Source organism: Salvia splendens, chromosome 13 (assembly GCF_004379255.2).
Source record: "Salvia splendens isolate huo1 chromosome 13, SspV2, whole genome shotgun sequence".
NCBI classification, from domain to species: Eukaryota; Viridiplantae; Streptophyta; class Magnoliopsida; order Lamiales; family Lamiaceae; genus Salvia; species Salvia splendens.
In genome coordinates, this window is record NC_056044.1 from 28,021,744 (window position 1) to 28,042,633 (window position 20,890).

The 20,890-nt window shown below is 36.9% G+C and overlaps 2 protein-coding genes and 2 non-coding genes across 4 annotated transcripts; 1 reads left to right on the forward strand and 3 right to left on the reverse strand.

Annotated features, from left to right (window-relative positions):
- Positions 1-1,298, forward strand: LOC121760169 (thioredoxin-like 1-2, chloroplastic). Its single transcript, XM_042155790.1, has 4 exons — positions 1-363; positions 446-610; positions 688-852; positions 943-1,298. The coding sequence occupies exons 1-4, from the start codon at positions 154-156 to the stop codon at positions 1,126-1,128; spliced, it is 726 nt and encodes a 241-aa protein (XP_042011724.1). The 5' UTR covers positions 1-153; the 3' UTR covers positions 1,129-1,298.
- Positions 1,299-3,695: 2,397 nt separating this feature from the next.
- On the reverse strand, positions 3,696-3,779 carry LOC121763167. Its single transcript, XR_006042408.1, has one exon. It is a non-coding gene; the product is annotated as a small nucleolar RNA R44/J54/Z268 family (small nucleolar RNA).
- Positions 3,780-4,012: 233 nt separating this feature from the next.
- LOC121763166 lies at positions 4,013-4,101 on the reverse strand. Its single transcript, XR_006042407.1, has one exon. It is a non-coding gene; the product is annotated as a small nucleolar RNA R44/J54/Z268 family (small nucleolar RNA).
- A 10,115-nt stretch (positions 4,102-14,216) lies between these two features.
- LOC121761377 (flotillin-like protein 3) lies at positions 14,217-16,186 on the reverse strand. The gene is made up of 2 exons (XM_042157035.1): positions 15,612-16,186; positions 14,217-15,124 (listed from the first exon to the last, which is right to left on the reverse strand). Exons 1-2 carry the CDS (start codon positions 16,182-16,184, stop codon positions 14,267-14,269), a joined length of 1,431 nt encoding a protein of 476 aa, XP_042012969.1. The 5' UTR covers positions 16,185-16,186; the 3' UTR covers positions 14,217-14,266.
- Between the last annotated feature and the right edge of the window lie 4,704 nt (positions 16,187-20,890).

The window sequence follows — 20,890 nt, forward strand, 5'->3', positions numbered from 1 at the left end:
GCATCTCAACCAAAGAACCCTAATTTCTTCCCCTTGTTTCCTAGCACCCTTCTCTTGATTTTTCATTTTGGTGGGCTTTCTTGTTTTTGCTCGTTTGTTGGTTTTGTTTGGTTTCTGATGCGATTAGGTTGAAAAAGTTGAAATCTTGGAGATATGTCTTGTTGTTTGAAGTCTGGAAGCTCTGTTTATGGGTCCAATGATCTTGCTTTCAAGAACAGAGCAAAAGGGTCTTTAAGGGTTTGCTCTTCAATTCAGACCCTTCATTCAAATCCCAGTGAATGTTTAGGCAAAACCCTTCATTTGTCAGATCAGAAACCTGCTACCAAGTTTGTCATTGATTTCCCCAAATCAGACCTTCCCAATGTAAGCATCTATCTCCTTTATGTGTATTGGCATTAAGCTCTGTGCAATTTATCAATTTTGATGGTTATTAATAATGATTTAGGCACATACATCATTGAGATGGTGGGAGAAATTCCTTCATCAAAACATGATAGAGATTCTATCAGCTCAAGAACTAGTGGATTCATTGCTGAATGCTGGTGAGAGATTGGTTGTGTTAGATTTCTACTCCCCTGGCTGTGGAGGTTGCAGAACTTTGCATCCAAAGGTACAATCTTTTTGTGATCATTTTCAAGAAAATGATTAATGAATAATGATAAAGGCCTAATCTTGATGGTTTAACAGATATGCCAGCTTGCTGAAGTGAACTCTAATGCCCTTTTCCTCCAAATCAACTATGAAAATCACAAGGAGATGTGTGATGCCCTCAACATCCGAGTGCTTCCCTTCTTTAGATTATACAGAGGTGAAGAGGGGAGAGCTTGCAGCTTCAGCTGCACTAATGCAACGGTAATAGTCTAATGTAATTGGCCTTGTGTTTTGTCCTCTGCATAAATCTGTATTGTGATGATTATTTATGTTCTGTAACAAATGTTTCAGATCAAGAAATTCAAAGATGCATTGGCCAAACACGGCACTAGCTCTCATCGGCTCGGGTCGGCAAAGGGGCTGGATGAATCGGAGCTATCTGCATTGGCCTCTCGTGGTCTGGTTTCAAGAAATGTGGAGGGAAATTCATCCATGGATTATGAAGTGGAAGAAGGTGGTGTCTTTAGCTTAAGATGACAATTTGGTTTAGACTTTAGAGAGAAGGCCATTAGTTCTGGAATTGGTAATTCATGTATTCTTTATCTCATTTTTTCCCCTTTCTTTTATTTTCAAATGTAAATAATTATTGATAATGGAGTCCTTTCCATTCTTAATAAATCAATAAATCTTTCTCTTTTTTTAAAAAATTTATTTCCCCGGTGTAATAACAAGAATATTTGCAAGTTGCAACCGATTCACTCTCTTATGTTAATCACACAGTGAAATGAAATGCCAAATTGATCCTTATATGCAATTTTTGTTTGGGAAAATTTAAATGATCAAATTGAACTGCATCAGTGTGATAACTAAGTAATATTATCCCGAAATTAAATCTATATTGCCCTAAAATTACTCTTTTCCAAAAATAAATTTTAATTTTGTATTAGATGTATTAATGTTATTAAATTTCCAAATCCCAGTGATGAATTCAACATATACCTCATATAGTCAAACTTTAATTTATTTCATGTTACTTTTACTGATGTCTTTTAATTCTCACAAATGTTAAATTATTATATACGTATATCTATAAATTTCTTTTTATAAATAATTTTAGTAATTGTAAATTGCATTTTAACAAAATTATTGTGTTACTTTATTTTGAAATTTGAAACTATATTCAAACCAGTTAGCTAGAAAACCCAAACGTGGATGCATATTTTGATATTTACATTGTCTTTGGTAAATGACTACAATGTAATCGTTTTATTCAATAAAATTTCATGCACAAAGTTTAATAAAATAAATTATTATCTTAAAATGAAATTACATAAATAGAAAAGTAGGTAAGTGTATAATAAATCAATTAGAATTTCTTCATTTTTTTTATCATCCTTAATCGTAAAATATAAATCACCACTCAAATAAACATATATTGTATGTTCGGGTTAGAACTTCAGTGTTTGAGAAGTACTACGATTGAAACTATAGATATGTATTTTCATTTAAAACCTTATAAGATGGTGTATGTAATTTATTATTTTTTAGTGATAATAATAACAACAAAAAAAGTGTGAAGTGAACTCAAATTCAGTGCACTAATTAGAAACGTGAAATAATTAGGTGGATATCGTGGCGCTGACGAGGATGTCTCAATTATTGGTTTAAAAAAGCTTATTGTACCTCTAAACTTGTTCTATTTTTACATCAAATTCTACGTCAAATTTTAACTGCATTAATTGCTTTGGTGATTGAATAGCTGTCACACTTCTCGCACCTTTTATAATAATCGATTTGGTGTATCTATGGACTACACTCTGACATTTTCTATTGCATTCATAGATGATCTATTTCATCTAAGTAGGATCGATATACTGTATGATTTAGAAAATAAAAGAATTGTGTTTTAACTTTTAACTAATGTGAATATGTAAATTTAAAATTTATTTCCCTTAAATTCTAAGTAGTTTATTTCTTATTTCTATTCTCATTTCTTTTTCTTCTCATTTTTTTCTTTTAAATGTATATTTAAAACAAAAAGGTTGGAAAATGTTTATGTTTCAAAATCAATTATTTTTACTCACATTTAAGTTCATTAATCTGCCATATTCAGTTTCTTCATCTTGACAATTGTTCAAAATATTTCATATGCATCTATATTATCAAATGCATTCACTCTGTATCACACATCTCATCGTTTCGTTATTTTGGCAGATTTTATATTACGAGTTGGATTTATTTTAAGCATATCATGCATAAGCAAAGTCATTTTCCATTTATCAGGAATTAATTTAAAGACTTGATTACAAAAATGGTAAAGTTCATAGTATCTTTTTAGTACCCAATGTGAGGATAATCACATTTAAGCACCTAGAACTAGAAGACTGATAATCAAATTTTAGACGCCACTTGTTACTATTTTGCCCCTAAAATCATTAAGGGCATATCAATCTTTTACTTGGATAATTATGTAGTAAAAAAAGTGCAAATCCCATTTTTTAGGTACTAGTATTTTTGTAATTGAATCTACTTTAAATTATTAAGATTGGGAATATTTAAGTTCCACAGTGAATTATTTGGAATTATATAATATATCGAAAACTTAGTTTGAACTGTAAATTTCTAGTGACCAGTCAACTAACACTTGTTTACAAAAGTCTCCATTGCAGCAGAGAAAAAAATTCACATTAATAAAACATGGTCCTATGAATTAAAATTTCGAATGAACAATCAACTAAATATGTTCGAGGATAAACAGAATACTCAGTTAGGAAATAAAACTTATACTAATCTATTAAAAGATAAGAAATGCACTGAAAACACAAACACAATGATTTGCCTCAGAGGTAGTGACAATCGAAGATATCAACATCCTCATTCTGGTAATATGCTTAATAAATGTATCATTGGCAAAGAGAAAACTGAAGATAGAAAATTGATTTAGATCAGAGTAAATAGAAAAGAAAATAAGGCCTCAGCTACGATGATTCATAGAAACAATCAATGTTCAAAACTCAATAATTTACAATATTATGCATCACTGGCCAACACATACAAGAGAATTCAGAACAAACAAGTTCTAATGGAGTAAAACATGAAATATGTATGCAACAGAGAGATTCCCAACAACAAATCATCATATCCTAATAGAATGCCGATGTCCCTGTCTGTTAATCATCACTTGCATACAACAATCACTAAAGTAAAGCATAAAACACAAGTTTTCATGACAATTGATAAATCGATCTTGCAGCAACCAAGTAACAATAGCAAATGTTGGCAACTAGTGTTACACAGTTTTCAATATTGACAACAACATATCCAAATAAATCACCTTATGATCCCAAAATATGATGGCCAGTTGGGTTTTAAATTCTATGCCAAACCAAAAAAAGGATGCAAAACTTAAGAATTGTCATTCTGAGCATCAGAGAGATTCCCATTAGACTTAGTCATCTTTTCTCCAAAAGGAGTTCTGATGTCCCTGTCTTTTGTATCATCACTTGCTTCAAACATCATAAGTAGATAAAACAACATAATCCAGAAACAATGTATCTTTAAATAAATAATCTTAATGCCTCAAAGCCTCAGTTGTATAAGTTTTTTCATGATGAAGGATTCACTCAAAGTATATTTAACACCATCATTGGACAAGGGCATTCAATGAAGAATTACAAACTGCACAAAAATGTCAAACAAAAACTTTTTCATAAAACAACCCTAAGTAACGGAGCTGAAATCTGAACTGAAAACAATCAAAGTTACAAATTTCAATAATATACATCACTTGCACAATAATTTATCAAACAAAACCTGTTGCACAAAACAACGGTGCTGAAATCGGAGAACCTGGAATGTAATTTGATAGCTATACAAATCATTTCACCTGAAATAAAACAGGGGTTGCTTTGTGTGATTGAGATTTAGGGTTTATGAGTGGCCGTATATTATATATAGGAGATTGTATCTAAAATCATCACGTTTCGGCAACTGGGCTCAACAATGGCGCTAGCTAGGGCTTGGAACGAACATGCCCCTAGTTTACTCTAATTATAGTCCAACTGTTTATCTATCATTTGTTTTTGTGGGCTCCAAAAATACCACCAAAATAAATTTGGCCCATTAATTCGGTCCATGTAAGTTTAAACATTTTCGATTGGATTATTAAGTTATATAGCGTTATCTTTTTGTTTGACTTGTAAGATTATAAAGTAGGAGGCTCCATGTACATTTTAATTTAGATATTTATAAGGAAATAACATAATCCTTATATTAATTTTAATCTTATATACCAAATACTAGTAAACATAATTTTTTGCTTTGATATTTATCTTGATTCTTATATCTATATATGATATTGTCATATTTTAACATCCTTACCCTATAAAAATGTTGTTTTTTTAAGCACACAGTTGAGACGCAATTTTTTTTTTGAAAATAACCATAATTTTGGATGTAGAGAAGGTCCCTAAGTTGATGACAAATTATTTTAATCTTTTATTTTTTAGGATGCTTCTATTTGTGTCTCTTAATTTTAGTTGGAATACCAACAATAAGAATAATTTCGAAAGTGTTGGTAGTATAATAAGGCACACAAATTAACATCCTTAGAGCATCCGCATCGGTGATCGCTGGGACGGACGGCGTCCGTGCCGCTGCCGCGGCAACGCGCTGTCCGCCGCTGCGCTCTTGCCGCTGGCACGACGCAGCTCGATGCATCGAGCACGTCCGTGCCGCTGAGCAGGCTGACGTGGCGTGACGGGATTGGAAAACGGCATAGCCGTTGGCATTTTCATTTTTTTTAAATTCAAATTTAATTTAAAAAATCATTTTTATATTAAAAAAATATTTTCCCCCTTCCCAATAAATTATATCCGTTTTCTACCCACTTTAATTTATTTTTCAATTTTTTTCCCCAAAATTCACATTTTCATTTATAAATACCCTCATTTCCACACAAAAAATTTCCCACCACATTACACGATTCTCATCTAAATTCTCTCATCAATTCTCAATCTTTCACTCTTACAAAAAAATATCCGGCTCCGGCGATCACCCCTCCGACTCCTGCGGTTGGAACCACGAAAGGTTCGGCTCACAACCATTCCCTAGTCCGGAAACGCAATTCTCGGCCCCTCCTCGCCCCTCCTCAAACCCAAGGTTCTCAAATTCCAGGTGGCTACCGGCCTTACCCGGTGGACGACGAAGATGCCCCCGATGGGCGATACGGGTGGGCACCCGAACCCGGATCGGCTACTCCTACTCCTACTCCTAGTGGTGTTCGTGTTCAGGGTCGTGGCGGTGACACTCACGTCCGCACCCCGTACACTCCGGGGAAGATGGATCAGTTATTCAAAGCCTATTTGGTAATCTCCGAAGATCCGGAGGTTGGCATAAACCAAAGCGGGGATAGGTTTTGGTGGCGCGTCTCTCGCCGGTACAATGCAAACCGCCCGGATGGAACCATCGAGCGCAATGAGAGAATGGTGCGCAATGCCATCTTCAGAGCCAACGAAGAAATCCAAAAGTTCCAGGGGTATTACCTCCACGAAGACCGATCGGCAGAGAGCGATAGGAGCGAGCTTCACATCATCAGTGCCGCCTTGGCGACCTACCAATCCCAACATTACAAACCATTCAAGTACCTCAACGCTTGACAGGAGGTGTGTGTGCATCCGAAGTATAAGGGAGGCGTATCATCCTCCTCCAGCTCCTCCAGCAAACGGTCGAGGTTGGTATCCATATCCGACGCCGGCGAGGATGAGGTGGCTATCCAGCTTGCCGAAGCTAACTTGGGTAGCCCCGACGCTGGCCCGAGCAGTTCCTAACGTCGGTCGCAATGAAGGAAACATGCGATGACCAACCGTCGTCGGGCCGCTCCCGCTTCCTTTGTGCCACCTCAACCCCCCATCAACTCGTTGTGGACCCTCTTGGCTCAACTCAATATGGCCGAGACGTCTCACATGTCTCCCGAGCAACTTGAAACGCATCGGGCAATGATACGAGGTCTCCGACAAACATTGAGGATAGGGCCGGAGAACTAGTCTTCCACGGGGGTATTTTTTAGCCTTTAATTATGTAATTTTTAATTCATAGGATTTTAATTATGTATTTTTTATTTTTTAGGACTTTAATTATGTACTCCATCTGTCCCATTTAAGATGACCCCTTTCGTTTTTCACACCTGTTTTGAAAAAATCATTATAAATAGTTAAAATTAAGGAAAAGTAAAGTAAGAGAAAAAATAATGTAGAAGAGAGTCTCTTCCATATTATTATCTCTCTTAATTTACTTTCCTTCCACTTTAACTATTTATTATGATTTTTACAAAACACGTGCGAAAAACCAAAGCGGTCATCTTAACTGAGACGAAGTGAGTAATTTTTATTTTTAGGATTTTAAGTTTGTAATTTTTATTTTTTAAGATTTTAAGATTTTAAGTAGGTAATTTTTATTTTTTTAGGATTTAATTATGTAATTTTTATATTTTTAAAATTTGTAATAGTAGTTCGAGTATTTTTAATGTATTTTTATATTGTAGAAATGTTTTTAGTAATTGAAGCATTTAAATTAAATAATGGAATGGTGAGACCCTTGAGCATGTCCTTGCGAAATCATGGGTGTTGTGCTCTTGGGAAAGAGCAGAGAGTAAAAAATTAATAAAAGTGGGTCCGGGTCCACATCCATGCTCTTTGGCAAGAGCATGAATGGGGATACTCTTAAGGCCATTAGCAATGGGGGCCGATCACAAGGGCAGAGCGATCACCCCTCCATCGGCTCTTCTCCATCGGCTCTGAGAGGCCTCCATTGTGGAGGAAGTGCCTTTCTCCAATCACCATGGACTCCTTCCCAAGGCCGATACATCGGTTGCGCCGAACTCCTCCTTTTTTTTCTTTTTTTTAATTCAATTTTTTATCCCCTATATATACCACATTCTGCACTAATTATTCACATTTATCCCACTTTATTTTATCTCACTTTACATTTTACTTCTCTCTAGTCATAATGTTTATAATATTTTTATCAATGTTTTAGTTTGTTTTTTCTATATATTTTTAAATGTAGGATGTTTTTTTAATGGAATTTATTTTTTTATTGAGTTATCTTTTTTTTTTGTTATTTTATTATTTTATTTAACACTAATAATTGAAAAATATAAAATAGTGTTTATGTGGAAATGAGATGGGCTCAGAGATAGACTCTGGGATGAGTTCTCATTACAGAGAGATAAGCTCTGAGATGGGCCTTCTGACGTGGCATGAGAAAATGGAGATAGGCTCTGAGATAGGCTTCGAAGAAGGGTCAGCATTGCTAATGCCCTAATAGTATTAAAAATGTGCCCTTTTTTGAGTGCTAGCAAAGGAGCTGAGTAAGTTTGTGAATGTATTCCCGACATGAATTATTGACCAGAAAAAACTGAAGATACGATGGAAAAGAAACATTATACTCTTACATATAAAAACTAGTGCACAATTAAAACAATGAAGAATTAAGAAAAGCAAAATTACACCACATAAACGCAGCTAACATGTTATATATCCCACCAACTTCCTCCATCAGCCACGGCATTGCTTTTTGCAAGATCTTGAAACAACTCCCCCTTTATCATCAAGTAATCCCTCACCGGAGAATAGTTATATGTAGGTCCCTTGGCCTTGGGCCCCTCGGCTTCCTTCTTCTTAGCGTAGAGGTATCCCTCCAACTCCAACTTAGTTCGCCCGAGATAGCCAACCTTGTTGCATACATGGTTGAAATTAATTAGCTTTGATTTCCATTCCTTCTACAAATTAGAGTTTCCTAAATTTCTTAACTTCTTTTGATATTTATTTTTTAAATAATTAAATGGAAAGTTATTGACCAGGTTAATATGATTATGAGTTGCTGTAGACGCGGAGGCCGATGTTACAGACCCAAGTCCAGTTGTTGAGACAGCCCCTGAGCCCGACTCAGTTAAAGCAGAGGCCTACGCCGCTCATCTCGTAACCCACGAAGGCCCAACCATTTAAAAGACTTCATCTAGGGTAGTTGACCAAGTCATGATCAGCAAAGTAGTTACATTGATTAGCATATCTCCCCTTCATCTTCATGCACTATCTCCACTTTCTGCATCCTATCACACACGTTTCCCATTCACTTAATTAGGTGCATAGTCTTATTTTGTTCTCTAAAAATAGTGTAAGCCTTTGTGGCATTTCATCAAGCAAGTAATAGAACAGTTCCATTCCTTTAGTTTGCAACTTTCTTTTTGTCTAAATTTCTTGCGTAGAGTTGTTCTTTTGGAGTTAGAATCCACTCAAAGGATTCAAGACCATAACATCCGACCTGGTCGAGCTCGAGCTGGACCTTGTCGAAGACCTTTTGCATAAACTGCTTGGTGCCCTTAATGATGTCCTCCATGGTCATGGACGCGGCGGGGCCCGGGTCTCGCCCTCGACGAGCTTGATGATGCGGGTGGATGTGGTGTCATGGGAGGACAATACGAGCCTGGCGTACTTGAGGAGGCTGTCGTGGTCGTCGGCGCTGGGGCCGACGGTTAAGGTGGCGGGGAGGATGACGGGGCGCTCGTCGGCGCTCATGGCTTGGACTTGGAAGGTGTAGTTGACCGGGGAGAGGTCGATTCGCCGAGCCAGCAGCATGTCCTTGATCCATCGTCCCGTTATCACAAGGTATTCTGATGATAGCGCTTTTTCATGCATCTTCACCGTGTTTAGTTTGCACACTAATTCAACTAGCTAGAACGAGAAGAGAATGAGTAGATTTATGATTCAACACACAAATTGAAGGTCCTATTTGTAGAGGTATATATAAACAACTCCCGAGAAGGGAAAGGGGTGGATTATGTTGGAAGGAAAGAATCTCACCACATTCTCGGCAGATCCTACACAATCAAGGCACACAAGATTAGTGATTGATTAGTATCTTTTCTATACCTTGTATGAAATTAGGAGTAGGAATTAATAGCTTACCATATTGAGGAGAATTGATGGCCTATATGTGGAGTGTAAAACCTTTGTAAATCTATCAACCAATAATGAAATTATTCCCTCAAAAACCTATATTTATCATGGTATCAGAGCGGGTCGCCGACTGTGGGTCAAATTTAACTGACCCTGCAGTATATCTGGGCCGAAACCGAAAAAATGACTGACCCGGCAGTATATCTGGACTGAAAATTTGGGCCAGCGGTCCAACCGATCGAAAAAAAAATTGGGCCGATTGTCCAATCGATCATAAAAAAAAGTCCAACCCCTCCAAGATTCACCTTGGTTTGAGGGAGGGTGTTGGCAATTGAAACATAAAATGAATATAAAAATATCCCACATCGGTGTACAAAAGAGCTTAATCCACTATATAAGTCTCATGAGTCTCTCCTCCTATCACCAATTGGTTTTAGGATGGAACTCATGGATTTCTATCAGATTATAAATGGAAAATTTTAGATCATCGAAATCTTTGAATCGAGTTTTTCGGTATTACTTGGTCACTATCTCTAGGTTTCCTATCGCTATACTAATTCCTATGGATTTTAACAAATTATATTTGACTTATAATAATTCTATTAGAATTCGGGTCCTAATATTGATGGTATATTGTTCTTGTTGGATATTGAATAAATGAATGTGAATTAATTAAGTTTTTAAACCTTTATTTCAGTATTTAATCTGTTAATCACACATATAATTATTTAATTTTAGTCTAATACTCATTCATGAAAAAAACTATGTTGAGCACAACACAAAGGATGATTCTTTTATTGAAAACACATAAATTCAAATAAACATTACATTTGATTTGGGATATTTTTAGAAGGAAATTTAACAAACCATAAATATCCCAAATGACTAACTACGAAGATAAAATGAAGGTTGCGTTGATGGTAACAAGGTTAGAGACATGTTAGTAGTTGAAAGATCTACTATTCGTAAAATGGCTGTCAAGCTTGAAATAAGCAAGATTGTACTAGGTGTTAAAAAGGAAACAAATAAATCCACCAAGGCAGGAGGATCACTAATTGATAATCCGACAATAGGGTGACTTTGTCCTAGAATAGTTTTATTTGTACATACTTTCTCCCCAATATTAAGAGGGTGTATTCACAAATCATGTATATCAGAATATACACAGAACCCTAATCTTCTGTTCTTCCTACGATATGGCAAACTCCAATCTCGCCTCTCTCGATTACCATCTTCAAGACTAGGCAGATGGATGAAGGAGAAACAGGTCAGAATATAAGGAAGAGATACTTGCTAATGCTGCAGATGCCATAAAGTCCGTTTCTTCATCTGTCTATCCGGTAATTGACGACCATGATAATTGATAAGCAGAGGCTTGCATTTATCTATTACGATATACTCTCAGATTGCTATAAGCAGCTGGATGTATCAAAAGAGTTGCCTCCTGAAACTGACCAACATCTAGTGCAAAGAAGTGCCCTTGAGCTTACCTACATTTTGCAAAATTATATTGTTGGGCAAGAATGCAACAAGGTCTCCTTTAATTTATTAAGAGCCTCAATTTTAAAAATATTGCTCTGTTACAGACTCTGAACTTGAATTGCTTCAATGATGAAGTTTGTGCTCAGATAAATGAAAATAATGTGGAAGCACTTGGTTCAAAACGTGGTTCATATGTATGGCGATATTGTGCCTTATGGAAATCTGTATATTACTCATTATGTATTGAGCTCTCTCAGGTTTTATTCAAATCATGATTGCCTAATTTTCTCTTCTTCTTTTTGTTTTTTCTTGCTAACCATAAAATCATTTACTTATGCCTGAATATAAAAAGAGGAATGTGCCATAGAATAAACATTTTATTTCACAAATAAATAATAAATTAATGCCAGGATTCAAGTTGAAAAGAATGAATGACGTCATCTCGGTCTATAAGGAAAGAGTATTTCATACAAGGCAAGTTCGCCCTATAAATAAATGCCAACACCTCTCCAAAAAATCTTACATTGAAATCTTTCTTCCAATCCCAAACTCTCCTTTCGATTTCGACATAATTCTCGTGCAAGAAGATGGCCGGCTACAGAAACCGCTCCTCCCCTGCGCTTTCGTACGACTGCTCGATGCTGCGTGGCGACGAGACGATCTTCCTATTCCTGAGCCGTCACCGTTCCTCAGCCGCGACGCCTCCGCCTTGGTACGACTCCTCTTTGCTGCAGGGCGACGGCCGACGAGACCATCTTCCTGGTCCCGAGCGATCAGAGCCGTCGATTCGCCACCGCTAACGGTCATGATCGCGATTCCGATCGAAATCAAGGGTTTCCTCAGATTGGAAACGCCGCGTCGGAGAGGAGGAGGAGGATGATTGCGGAGCACATCAGGCCACCCGCAAACGCGGGTGGCTCGTAACTCGTCACGCCGGGACGAGACGGCGGCGAGAAGCGTTGCAGCGTCCCGTCTCCCCCAGCCCGCCGAGACGCCTGTCCCACCGAGACGGATGGCGAGCCGTCTCGCCACGCGCCCGCGCGACATGGCACACTCCGGCGCCATGCGTGACGCCCACTCGCCGGCCCGCGAGTGGGCTTCGTCACGCAGACGTAATAAATCATTTTTTTTAATTCGAATTAAAAAAATAAATAAATAATCGAAAAACGGTAATATTACCATTTTTTCAATCGTTTTTTCTTTTTTTTTTATTTTTTTATTTTAATTTTTTTACTCTATAAATACTTTTAATTCATCCTCATTCACACACAAATACACATCTATTCTTCCCAAATCATCTTCATTTCCTCTCCAATTTTCATCTAACCTCTCATCATAAAATGTCCTGGGTGGTGGTTCCGGTTCGTCGACGCCGGCGGGGTACCAACCACCCCATTTTGATGTGGATGCATACGCCCGTCCCTCCGCCCCGATGTATTTGCATGGATTATCCCAGATTCGGGAGGATTATTCGGTTGAACCCACTCCGGAAGGAGGCCGAGGCGGTGGAATCTCCAAGGCGGAGGCGGACGAGGAGGAGGAGGAGGAGGATCTATGTCGCCATCCGTACATCCCTAAGGAAACGCTGGCTGTGTACAACGCCTGGATCAAAGTCTTGTACGATCCCATCGTCGGGAATCAAAAATCACGGAAGTGCTTCTGGGAAAAGGTCATCGATGCCTACCACGAGATTAAGCCGAAGGGATCCCGCCGCCGCACATTTAAGATGCTCCGCGCTCACTTTGACCGAGTCGATAGAGATGTCAAAAAATTCTGCGCCATCTACAAGAGTGCAGCGGCTCATTACCAGAGCGGAGCCACGGGAGCCGACATTTTGAGGTCGGCTTTGCGAGTCTACTTCGACGACACCGCCATACAATTCAAACATGTCGATGTTTGGGAGGTCGTCAAAGACGAGGAAAGGTGGGTCGGCGGTGTCCGGTCTAGCTCGGGCTCGACCTCGAAGCGCACGACGGGTGGCCAATACTCGTCTAGTGAGGGCGGTTCGGGCAGCGCCGCACAAGAGGTTGCCTCGCAGGAGGTTGAGGGCACGACAGATGATGCCGGGGGTCCTCCCGTGGGCTCCGTCGGCCGCAAGGGAGAAATTCGGCCAAGGCAGCTAGAGGGAGGAGGGGCTGAGGCGAATCAAGCCAGGCGGGCTCGGGGGCACCCTCGAACTCCCTAATGTCCATGTACATGACCGCCACAATGGCGGACACTTCCCGCATGACGCCTCCCCAATACCAAGTCTATCTTGCCGGAATTGAGTTTATGGCCAGACAACTTGGTATTCCGCCTCCAGGTGGCTTCAATGCACCTCCACCGCCTTCGGGGGATGATTCGCCGTCAGAGTAGTTTTTTTTTATTTTCTATAAAATTGTATTTTAAATTATGTAATGTGTTTTTTTTATTATTTTGAATTTTAAGTTGTATTTTTATTTTATGTTGTAATTTTATTTTATTTAATGAAGTGTATTTTTATTAATTGAATTTGTTGGAAATAAAAATAAAAAATAAAAGTGAATGAATTGTAATTTAAGAGATGGTTAAGAGACGAATAAGAGATGAAGGGTTGCAGGTTCTATCCCTTAGTTAAGAGATGGAGTAAAAAGTACATTGGAGCCAAGAATAGTAATTTAAGAGATGGTTAAGGGACGGATAAGAGACAGCGTTGCAGGAGATGGAGTAAAAAGTACATTGGAGCCAATAATACTAATTTAAGAGATGGTTAAGAGACGGATAAGAGACAGCGTTGCAGATGACCTCACAAGTAAATTAATAGTGCGTGATCACAGAGATGATGATGATGGAGTGTGCGTCATTTGCCAAGAGAATTTGGTAGCGCAAAATCGCAAAATCGTGAGACTTGATTGCGGGCACTATTATCACCAGCGCTGCATCACCAATTGGCTCAACGTCAAGAACACGTGTCCCTTGTGTCAAACTACCGTCGTTTAATTGCTGTATTTCAATTTGTTTTTAAGAGAATCAATTATATTCACGACCAGTGCTCAATTGTTGTTGATTCAATAAAGTCTCTTATCCAATTTATTGAAAAAAAAACATCAATGTGAATAATTTATTTTATTAAATTATAAAAACACGGAAAAACTAAAGATATGATGAAAAAAAATTATATAAAAACTAGTCCAAAATCAATGAAGAAATCAACAAAAAGAAGTGACAAAATAAAAGATGAAAAGTACTCCAAATAAAGAATGCAGCAAGCATCTAGTTTAATTTTGATCGGTAGGTAGTTGAGGCATCCATGAAGGTGGAAGCATTCCAGTTTGTTCTTGCACTGTTTTGAACAATGGAGGCAACATCTTATATATTCCACCAACTTCCTTCATTGCATCACTACCACCAGAGTTATCTCCGTTAGTCCAGATGCTGAGCTTAGGCTGGAGCCCGCGTACGGCCTCAGCATTGCTCTTTGCAAGATCTTGAAACACTCCCCCATTTATCATCAAGTAATCTCTCATCGCCGAGTAGTTTCCTCCAAACGCGCCTAAAATGGAGCGTATGTAGGTCCCTTGCGCCTCGGCTAGAGCAGTGAGCCCTTCGGCTTCCTTCAGCTTGGCGTAGAGCTCTCCTTCCACCTTCTGCTTCCGTTGATACAGCTCAGCCTCTGCTGCAGCCTTGATGGCCTCCGATTCCTTCTGCTTCTCGTAGAGATAGGCTTCCGCAGCTTTCTGTTTGGCATACAAGACGGCGTTGGCTTCCTGCGACTTGGTTTCGAACTCAACGGTAGCTTTGGTGAGGAGATCCGCCTTGAGCTTTTCCGTGGTTGTGAGTGCGTTCATCCTCTCCACCTCTCTCTGGAGTTCGGCCTCGCGGATGGCCACCGCCTTCTTGGACTCGACCTGCGCGACTTCAGCCTCCTTAGCCCATCCCGCTTTCTTCATGGCCAGCTGGGCGTTGGCCTCCGCAGCCATGGCCTCCTGCTGGTTCTGATAAATCTTGACCTCGGTCTCCACCTTCAATTCCTGCTTCTTCCCCTCTCCTTGCCTCTGGGTGGAGATGATCTTCGTCTCGGCATCGATCTTAGCTGCATTCTGCTTGGTCTGGCCGTCTCGGAGCTTGGAGCCAACCTTAAAGTAGATAACAACGCACACACTTCACATCATTACACAAGATTCACATTGCACACACTATATACATTACACATACTGCACACAATACACACTCACTACACAGGCGATATGTATTATGTATGAGTGCACAAATTCTTCAAATTCAATTTTATATCAATTACTCCTGCTTCATTACACAAGCACTGGAACTTCCAATTCCATGTACCAAATGAGACTAAGTTGTTTTTATATTTATTTGATCTAATAATTAATCAGAATAAGTAGATGGAAAGTTGTTGATCAGATTAATAAGTACTTAGAAATTAGGATTTTCTAAATTCCTTGATTTCCTAAATTATTTACGGTTTTCTAATTTTTTTATTCTACTCCACTAATTAGGGTTTCCTAATTTTCTTAAATTATTTTGTATTTATTTATTTAATTTCTAGTTAGTCAGAATAAGTAAATGAAAAGTTAAAGATTAATCTATTATTATGAGTTTTACCTCGCCCTTCATCTTGGCCTCAGCGACATCGATCCGGGCCTGGTTAGCAGCCTCCATCTGGACCTTCTGGCCGAGATAGGAGAAGTACTCATGTCCCCGGACATCAACGAGCTGCTTGACGTTGGCGTTGTAGATGATGAGGCCAAACTGATTGAGCTCGACCTGGACCTTGTTGAAGACCTCTTGCTTGAACTCCTTGGTGCCCTTGAAGATTTCCTCCATGGTCATGGACGCGGCGAGGACACGTGTCTCGCCCTCGATGACGCCCCCGACGAGGTCGGTGACGTGGTTGGATGTGGTGGATTGGGAGGACATGAGCTTGGCGTACTTGAGGATGCTGTCGGGTTCGTCGGCGCGGGGGCCGATGGTGAAGACGGCGGGGAGGATGAAGGGAAGCTTCTCGGCGCTCATGGCTTGGACCTCGAAGGTGTAGTTCACGGGAGAGAGGTCGATTCGGGTGCATCTTTGACCAGGAAACACCCACGACTTCTTAGTCAGCTTCATGTCCTTGATCCATCCTCCCGTTATCACAAGGTATTCCGATGCTTCTGCTACTTCATACATCATCACCATGTTTGATTATTCCTGCTTTGCACACTAATTAAACTATAATGAGATTTGTGATTCAACACACTCCTATTTATAGAGGGATGGGCAAATCCCAAGAAAGAAAGGAAGGTGTAAGGAAATTTCAAATCATGGTAATCTTCGAATCGTGTTTTTCGGCGTGAATCAATAATCACTATCTCTAGGTTTCTTATCACACCACTAATTCCTCTATATTATGAGTTATTTTCATAATATTATTTAGCTTATTATAGATTTGATTTACGATCCATAATTATTAGGATTTAATTTACGATATCTTTTTTATGTCTTTCACATACTATAAATATGCGGGGAATATTTTATTAGAATTAGGAGAGAAGAAATAAAATACTCCATATTTTATCACTCTTTCATAAGAAAATTTATTAATTTTCTATTATATTAATATAGAAGTCTATTAAAGTATGGAGTACTACGAAAGAATTAATGCCAAAAATCGACATATATGTGTACGTTCAAGGATGCAGAAAAGCTTATTGATGTTAGTTGGACTGAACTGGGTATTGGTTATTGAAGTTTGGGCTTTAGGTAGTTGGGCCTTAAAGAGAATGGGCCATAATCATCACATCTAATTATCTCTCTATGGCACTAAATTCCTTTACTACAACTCGTCACATTCTTTTCTTTTCATTTTTTACTAACCATTAACTTAATTAATTATTCTTTGTATTATATATCATTCTCAATATACTTTGATATATAATAGAGAATTCTAATGTGAAGATGTTTAAACTAAGACATAAAATCAAAAAGACCTGAACAAAAATTTTGGACCAATATGTATTATAGCTTGCATGAGTTTTGTAGCATAATCATTTACATCTTCACATAGATCTGCAAATGAGTTTTGTTCTAAGTCAAAATTAATACATTTCCCTCCCTTCCATATAACACACGACATTTTTCAAATTGGCTTAAAAAAAGAAATAAATATCGCAAATATGATATAATTGTTTGTCCAACATATTAACAACTTACTTAAATTACTAACCCGAGCTTCTTAGATCTCGTAATCAAAAGCAACGTCTCAAAATAATTGTAATAAAAGGAGCAGCATATAATGAAGAAAATAAATATTTAATATTAAAACTTTCCACACCGATAAACAGTGGGAAAATAATGATTAGAAAAAAAATACTAAAAAGAATAATCGATCAAAACAAAATTGTTAAAAGGAAGAAAAAGAAAAAGGACCTACCAAAGAAAAAGAAAAAAAAAGTAGTTGTAGTGGTGGTGGGTAGTTAGGTTTAAGTATATTGGGATGGGCCCATAGCCCATTAGATAAACCAATCGACAGAACGTTGTTTGTCTCAAATAGGGCTGATGGATTCCAATAATTGGTGTAAAGTCTCTTGGGCCAATTACTTTCTGTGGGCCCAATTCATTATTTGAATCTCATTCCCAATAATTATATTCGAATTCGCAAATATCTACAAATATATGACACCTTATCTAATGTAAAAGGGTTGCTTGTGATTTATGATTTGTGATTTGTGATTTGTGATTGGTGAACGTGTGGCTTAATGCAGGCGTATATTTGAATTTAAAGGGTGTATGGATTGGGTTACGACCGGATATTATTAACTAAGATATTCGATCTTATAAAGCTAGTTGGAAAAACTCGATTAAAAGTTTTAAATTCGTCATAAATTTTAAGAAATATAAAGAAAAATGGATGAAAAAAATAATGGACTGTGGTTATATTTTTTTTATATTAGTTTTATAGTGAAATATGAGTAAAATAAGTAAATGAAAGGTGGACTTACTTACAATTTATGAAAAATTTAATTGAAACTCTCAATAACAGACTAATCGAAATGATATGAGTCTCATAAAAGCGGAAAAATAGAGTAGTTTATATCGTAAAGTCCGTCAAATTCTATTATTAGTGTTTCATCTTTTTGAGTCTTTTGACTTCCCGCCAGTCTCAAAACGACTTTGGTTTAACTGCCTCTTTTGTCATGGATCCTTTGTTGAATAATTTAGATTATTAACAAAGCATATATGATTGTTTTTTTTATGTTGGTATAACAACCTTTTTTTAGTGTTACTAAAACTAATCACGAATTTCACAGTATAAATATATTAAAATTAATAACAAAACCCCTTGATATTTTTAGTTAAAATTCTTCATGAACCTACAGAATCCACATGTTATTTATCTATATTTGCAAAAGATAATGTCACACGAATTAATAATAATTGGTCATAACTTCAAATCATCTTATGCTAAATATGCGAGGCAATCTTTTGAAAAAATTGAAGTATGAGTGTATGACCCTATATTATTAAAATTTTGTACGAAATCACGCTATCAAGCGAACTATGCGTCACTACAATAAAAAAATGTTAAAAGAGCATTTTTTAATGCAATTAAAGACGCAAATTTGTGTTTCTAAATATGTCGAAAACGAGTCAAAAAGTGTCTTTATTGTTGGTGCCCCAACTAAAATTAGAGAACGCAAACGGAAGCGTCCTAAAAATGCAAAAAGATTAAGTTAATTCGTCCTTAATTTAGGAACACTTTCTTTTGCATCATAAATTGTTGTTATTTTTTAAAAATTTCCAACGCAAGTAATTGCGTTTCAATTTTTATGTCCTTAAAAGACAAGTTTTTTGTTATGTATGATTTTAGTTAACAATATGAGAAATTAAATGTAAAATTAGTTAGGACACTTTTTAATGCTATTAGGGACTCTAATTTGTATGTCTAATTATACCATTAATGCTTCATAAATCGTCCTTATTGTTAGTGTCCCATTTAAAATTAGGGGATACAAATAGAAACATCCTAAAACTTTCTTTTGTGACCTAATTTATGATTATTTTTAAAAAAATTCAAACGCTAATGATTGCGTCTCAATTTTTGTATGCTTAAAAGATAAGTTTTTTGCGGTGAGTACGCAAAATTCGTTATTACATAATAGTAACTCGCAAGTAGTAGTATTAAATTAGCATGTTATGATTAGGATGCTGAAGTATTAAAATCCCCACATCAGTATTGAACCCTAGACTTATTTGTACAGAAGTTTGGTACACGGCCACGATTAATTAGTTGAATGGTTAAACATTTCACGTGTCTTTATGATCGTTCCAGACATTAATTAATTTAAGGTTAGAACTTAGTGAATGTTGATTTGGTCCACTTAAAACACATTCCCATTTTTATGAATTTTTTCCAATTAGCAGTGTCGGCCACCCATATTATTAGCTTTCAATATTATATCATTACCATTTAACATGTGATAACGCATTTAATCTCGTCTTAATTATTTATTTAAAATAAATTATTAGATTCAATACACTAAAAAAAACTTGTTTCTTAAGAAAAAAAATTGAGATGTAATTTTGTTGTATTGGAAATTTTTTAAAAATAACAATAATTTACGATGCAAAAGAAAGCGTTACTAAACGAAAGATAAATTAAGTTAATCTTTAAATTTTTGTAGGACATTTCCATTTGCATCATTTAATTTTAGTTGAAGCACCAACAATAAAGACGTTTTTTAAAGTATTGATGTTATATTTAGAAACACAAATTAACATCTTTAATTATATTAAAAAAGGATATATTCATATCATTACACTAAATATTTGTAAAACAGAAAACAAATCTCCACCCTTGGATCTATTAATCTAATGACTATGATCAAAACTAATGACGTACATTATTGTATCGTTTTCGTACATTAAAGGGTAAAAATGGTAAAGCACAATTGTACATGACTTCACTACATGATGTAGTTATATTTGTACATCATGCTCTATTAATACATGATGTTAATGTATGAAAATGGTATTTTAATGTACGAGTCTCACACATTAATGTGCGTAGGTGACTGAATAATGTACACATTATCACGGTTATATCGTACATTACTGTCTGACTCATGCTTTTGTGGATGGAAGCTCTACTATATAGCATCTATAAATTCACAAAAGCATGAGTCGGAAAGTATTGTACGATATACCCATGATAATGTCCGATACTGTACATTATCATGAGTATATCGTACATTACTGTTCGACTCATGCTTTGGTGAATGGAAGCTATACTATATAGCATCTACAAATTCACAAAAGCATGAGTCAGACAGTAATGTATGATACACCCATGATAATTTGTACATTAACATAGGCATATCGTACATCACTTATCCATTAATGTAGCATCGTATTAATTTCCTTAGGGCCGAAAGTTAACATCATTCACCAAGGGTTTAGTAGTCTATGGGGCTAGGGTGTAGTACCATCGTATTAACATAACGTTCACTAACCGGAGGAAGCTAGATCCAGTCCCTTAGGGTTAACTTATCCATATGGCTAGGGTATAGTATCCACACGATTACTCTAGTGAACGTTGTGTTACTGAGTCGATACTACACCCTAGCCTCATGGATTGCTAAATCCTTAGGAAATGGATATAACTTTTGCCATTCATTCAATAAATTATAATCTACATTACGTAGAAGGGACATATACATTAAAACACATAAATGCTACATTAATGACAAATTAATGTCTATATTAAGTTAATGTATACATTAAGTTAATATACTAATCCATATACATGATGTAACAGTAATATACCCAAATTGCCATTTAATGTACGAAAATGATATAATAATGTACGACGATGTTTTTAATCATAGCCATTAGATTAACAGATC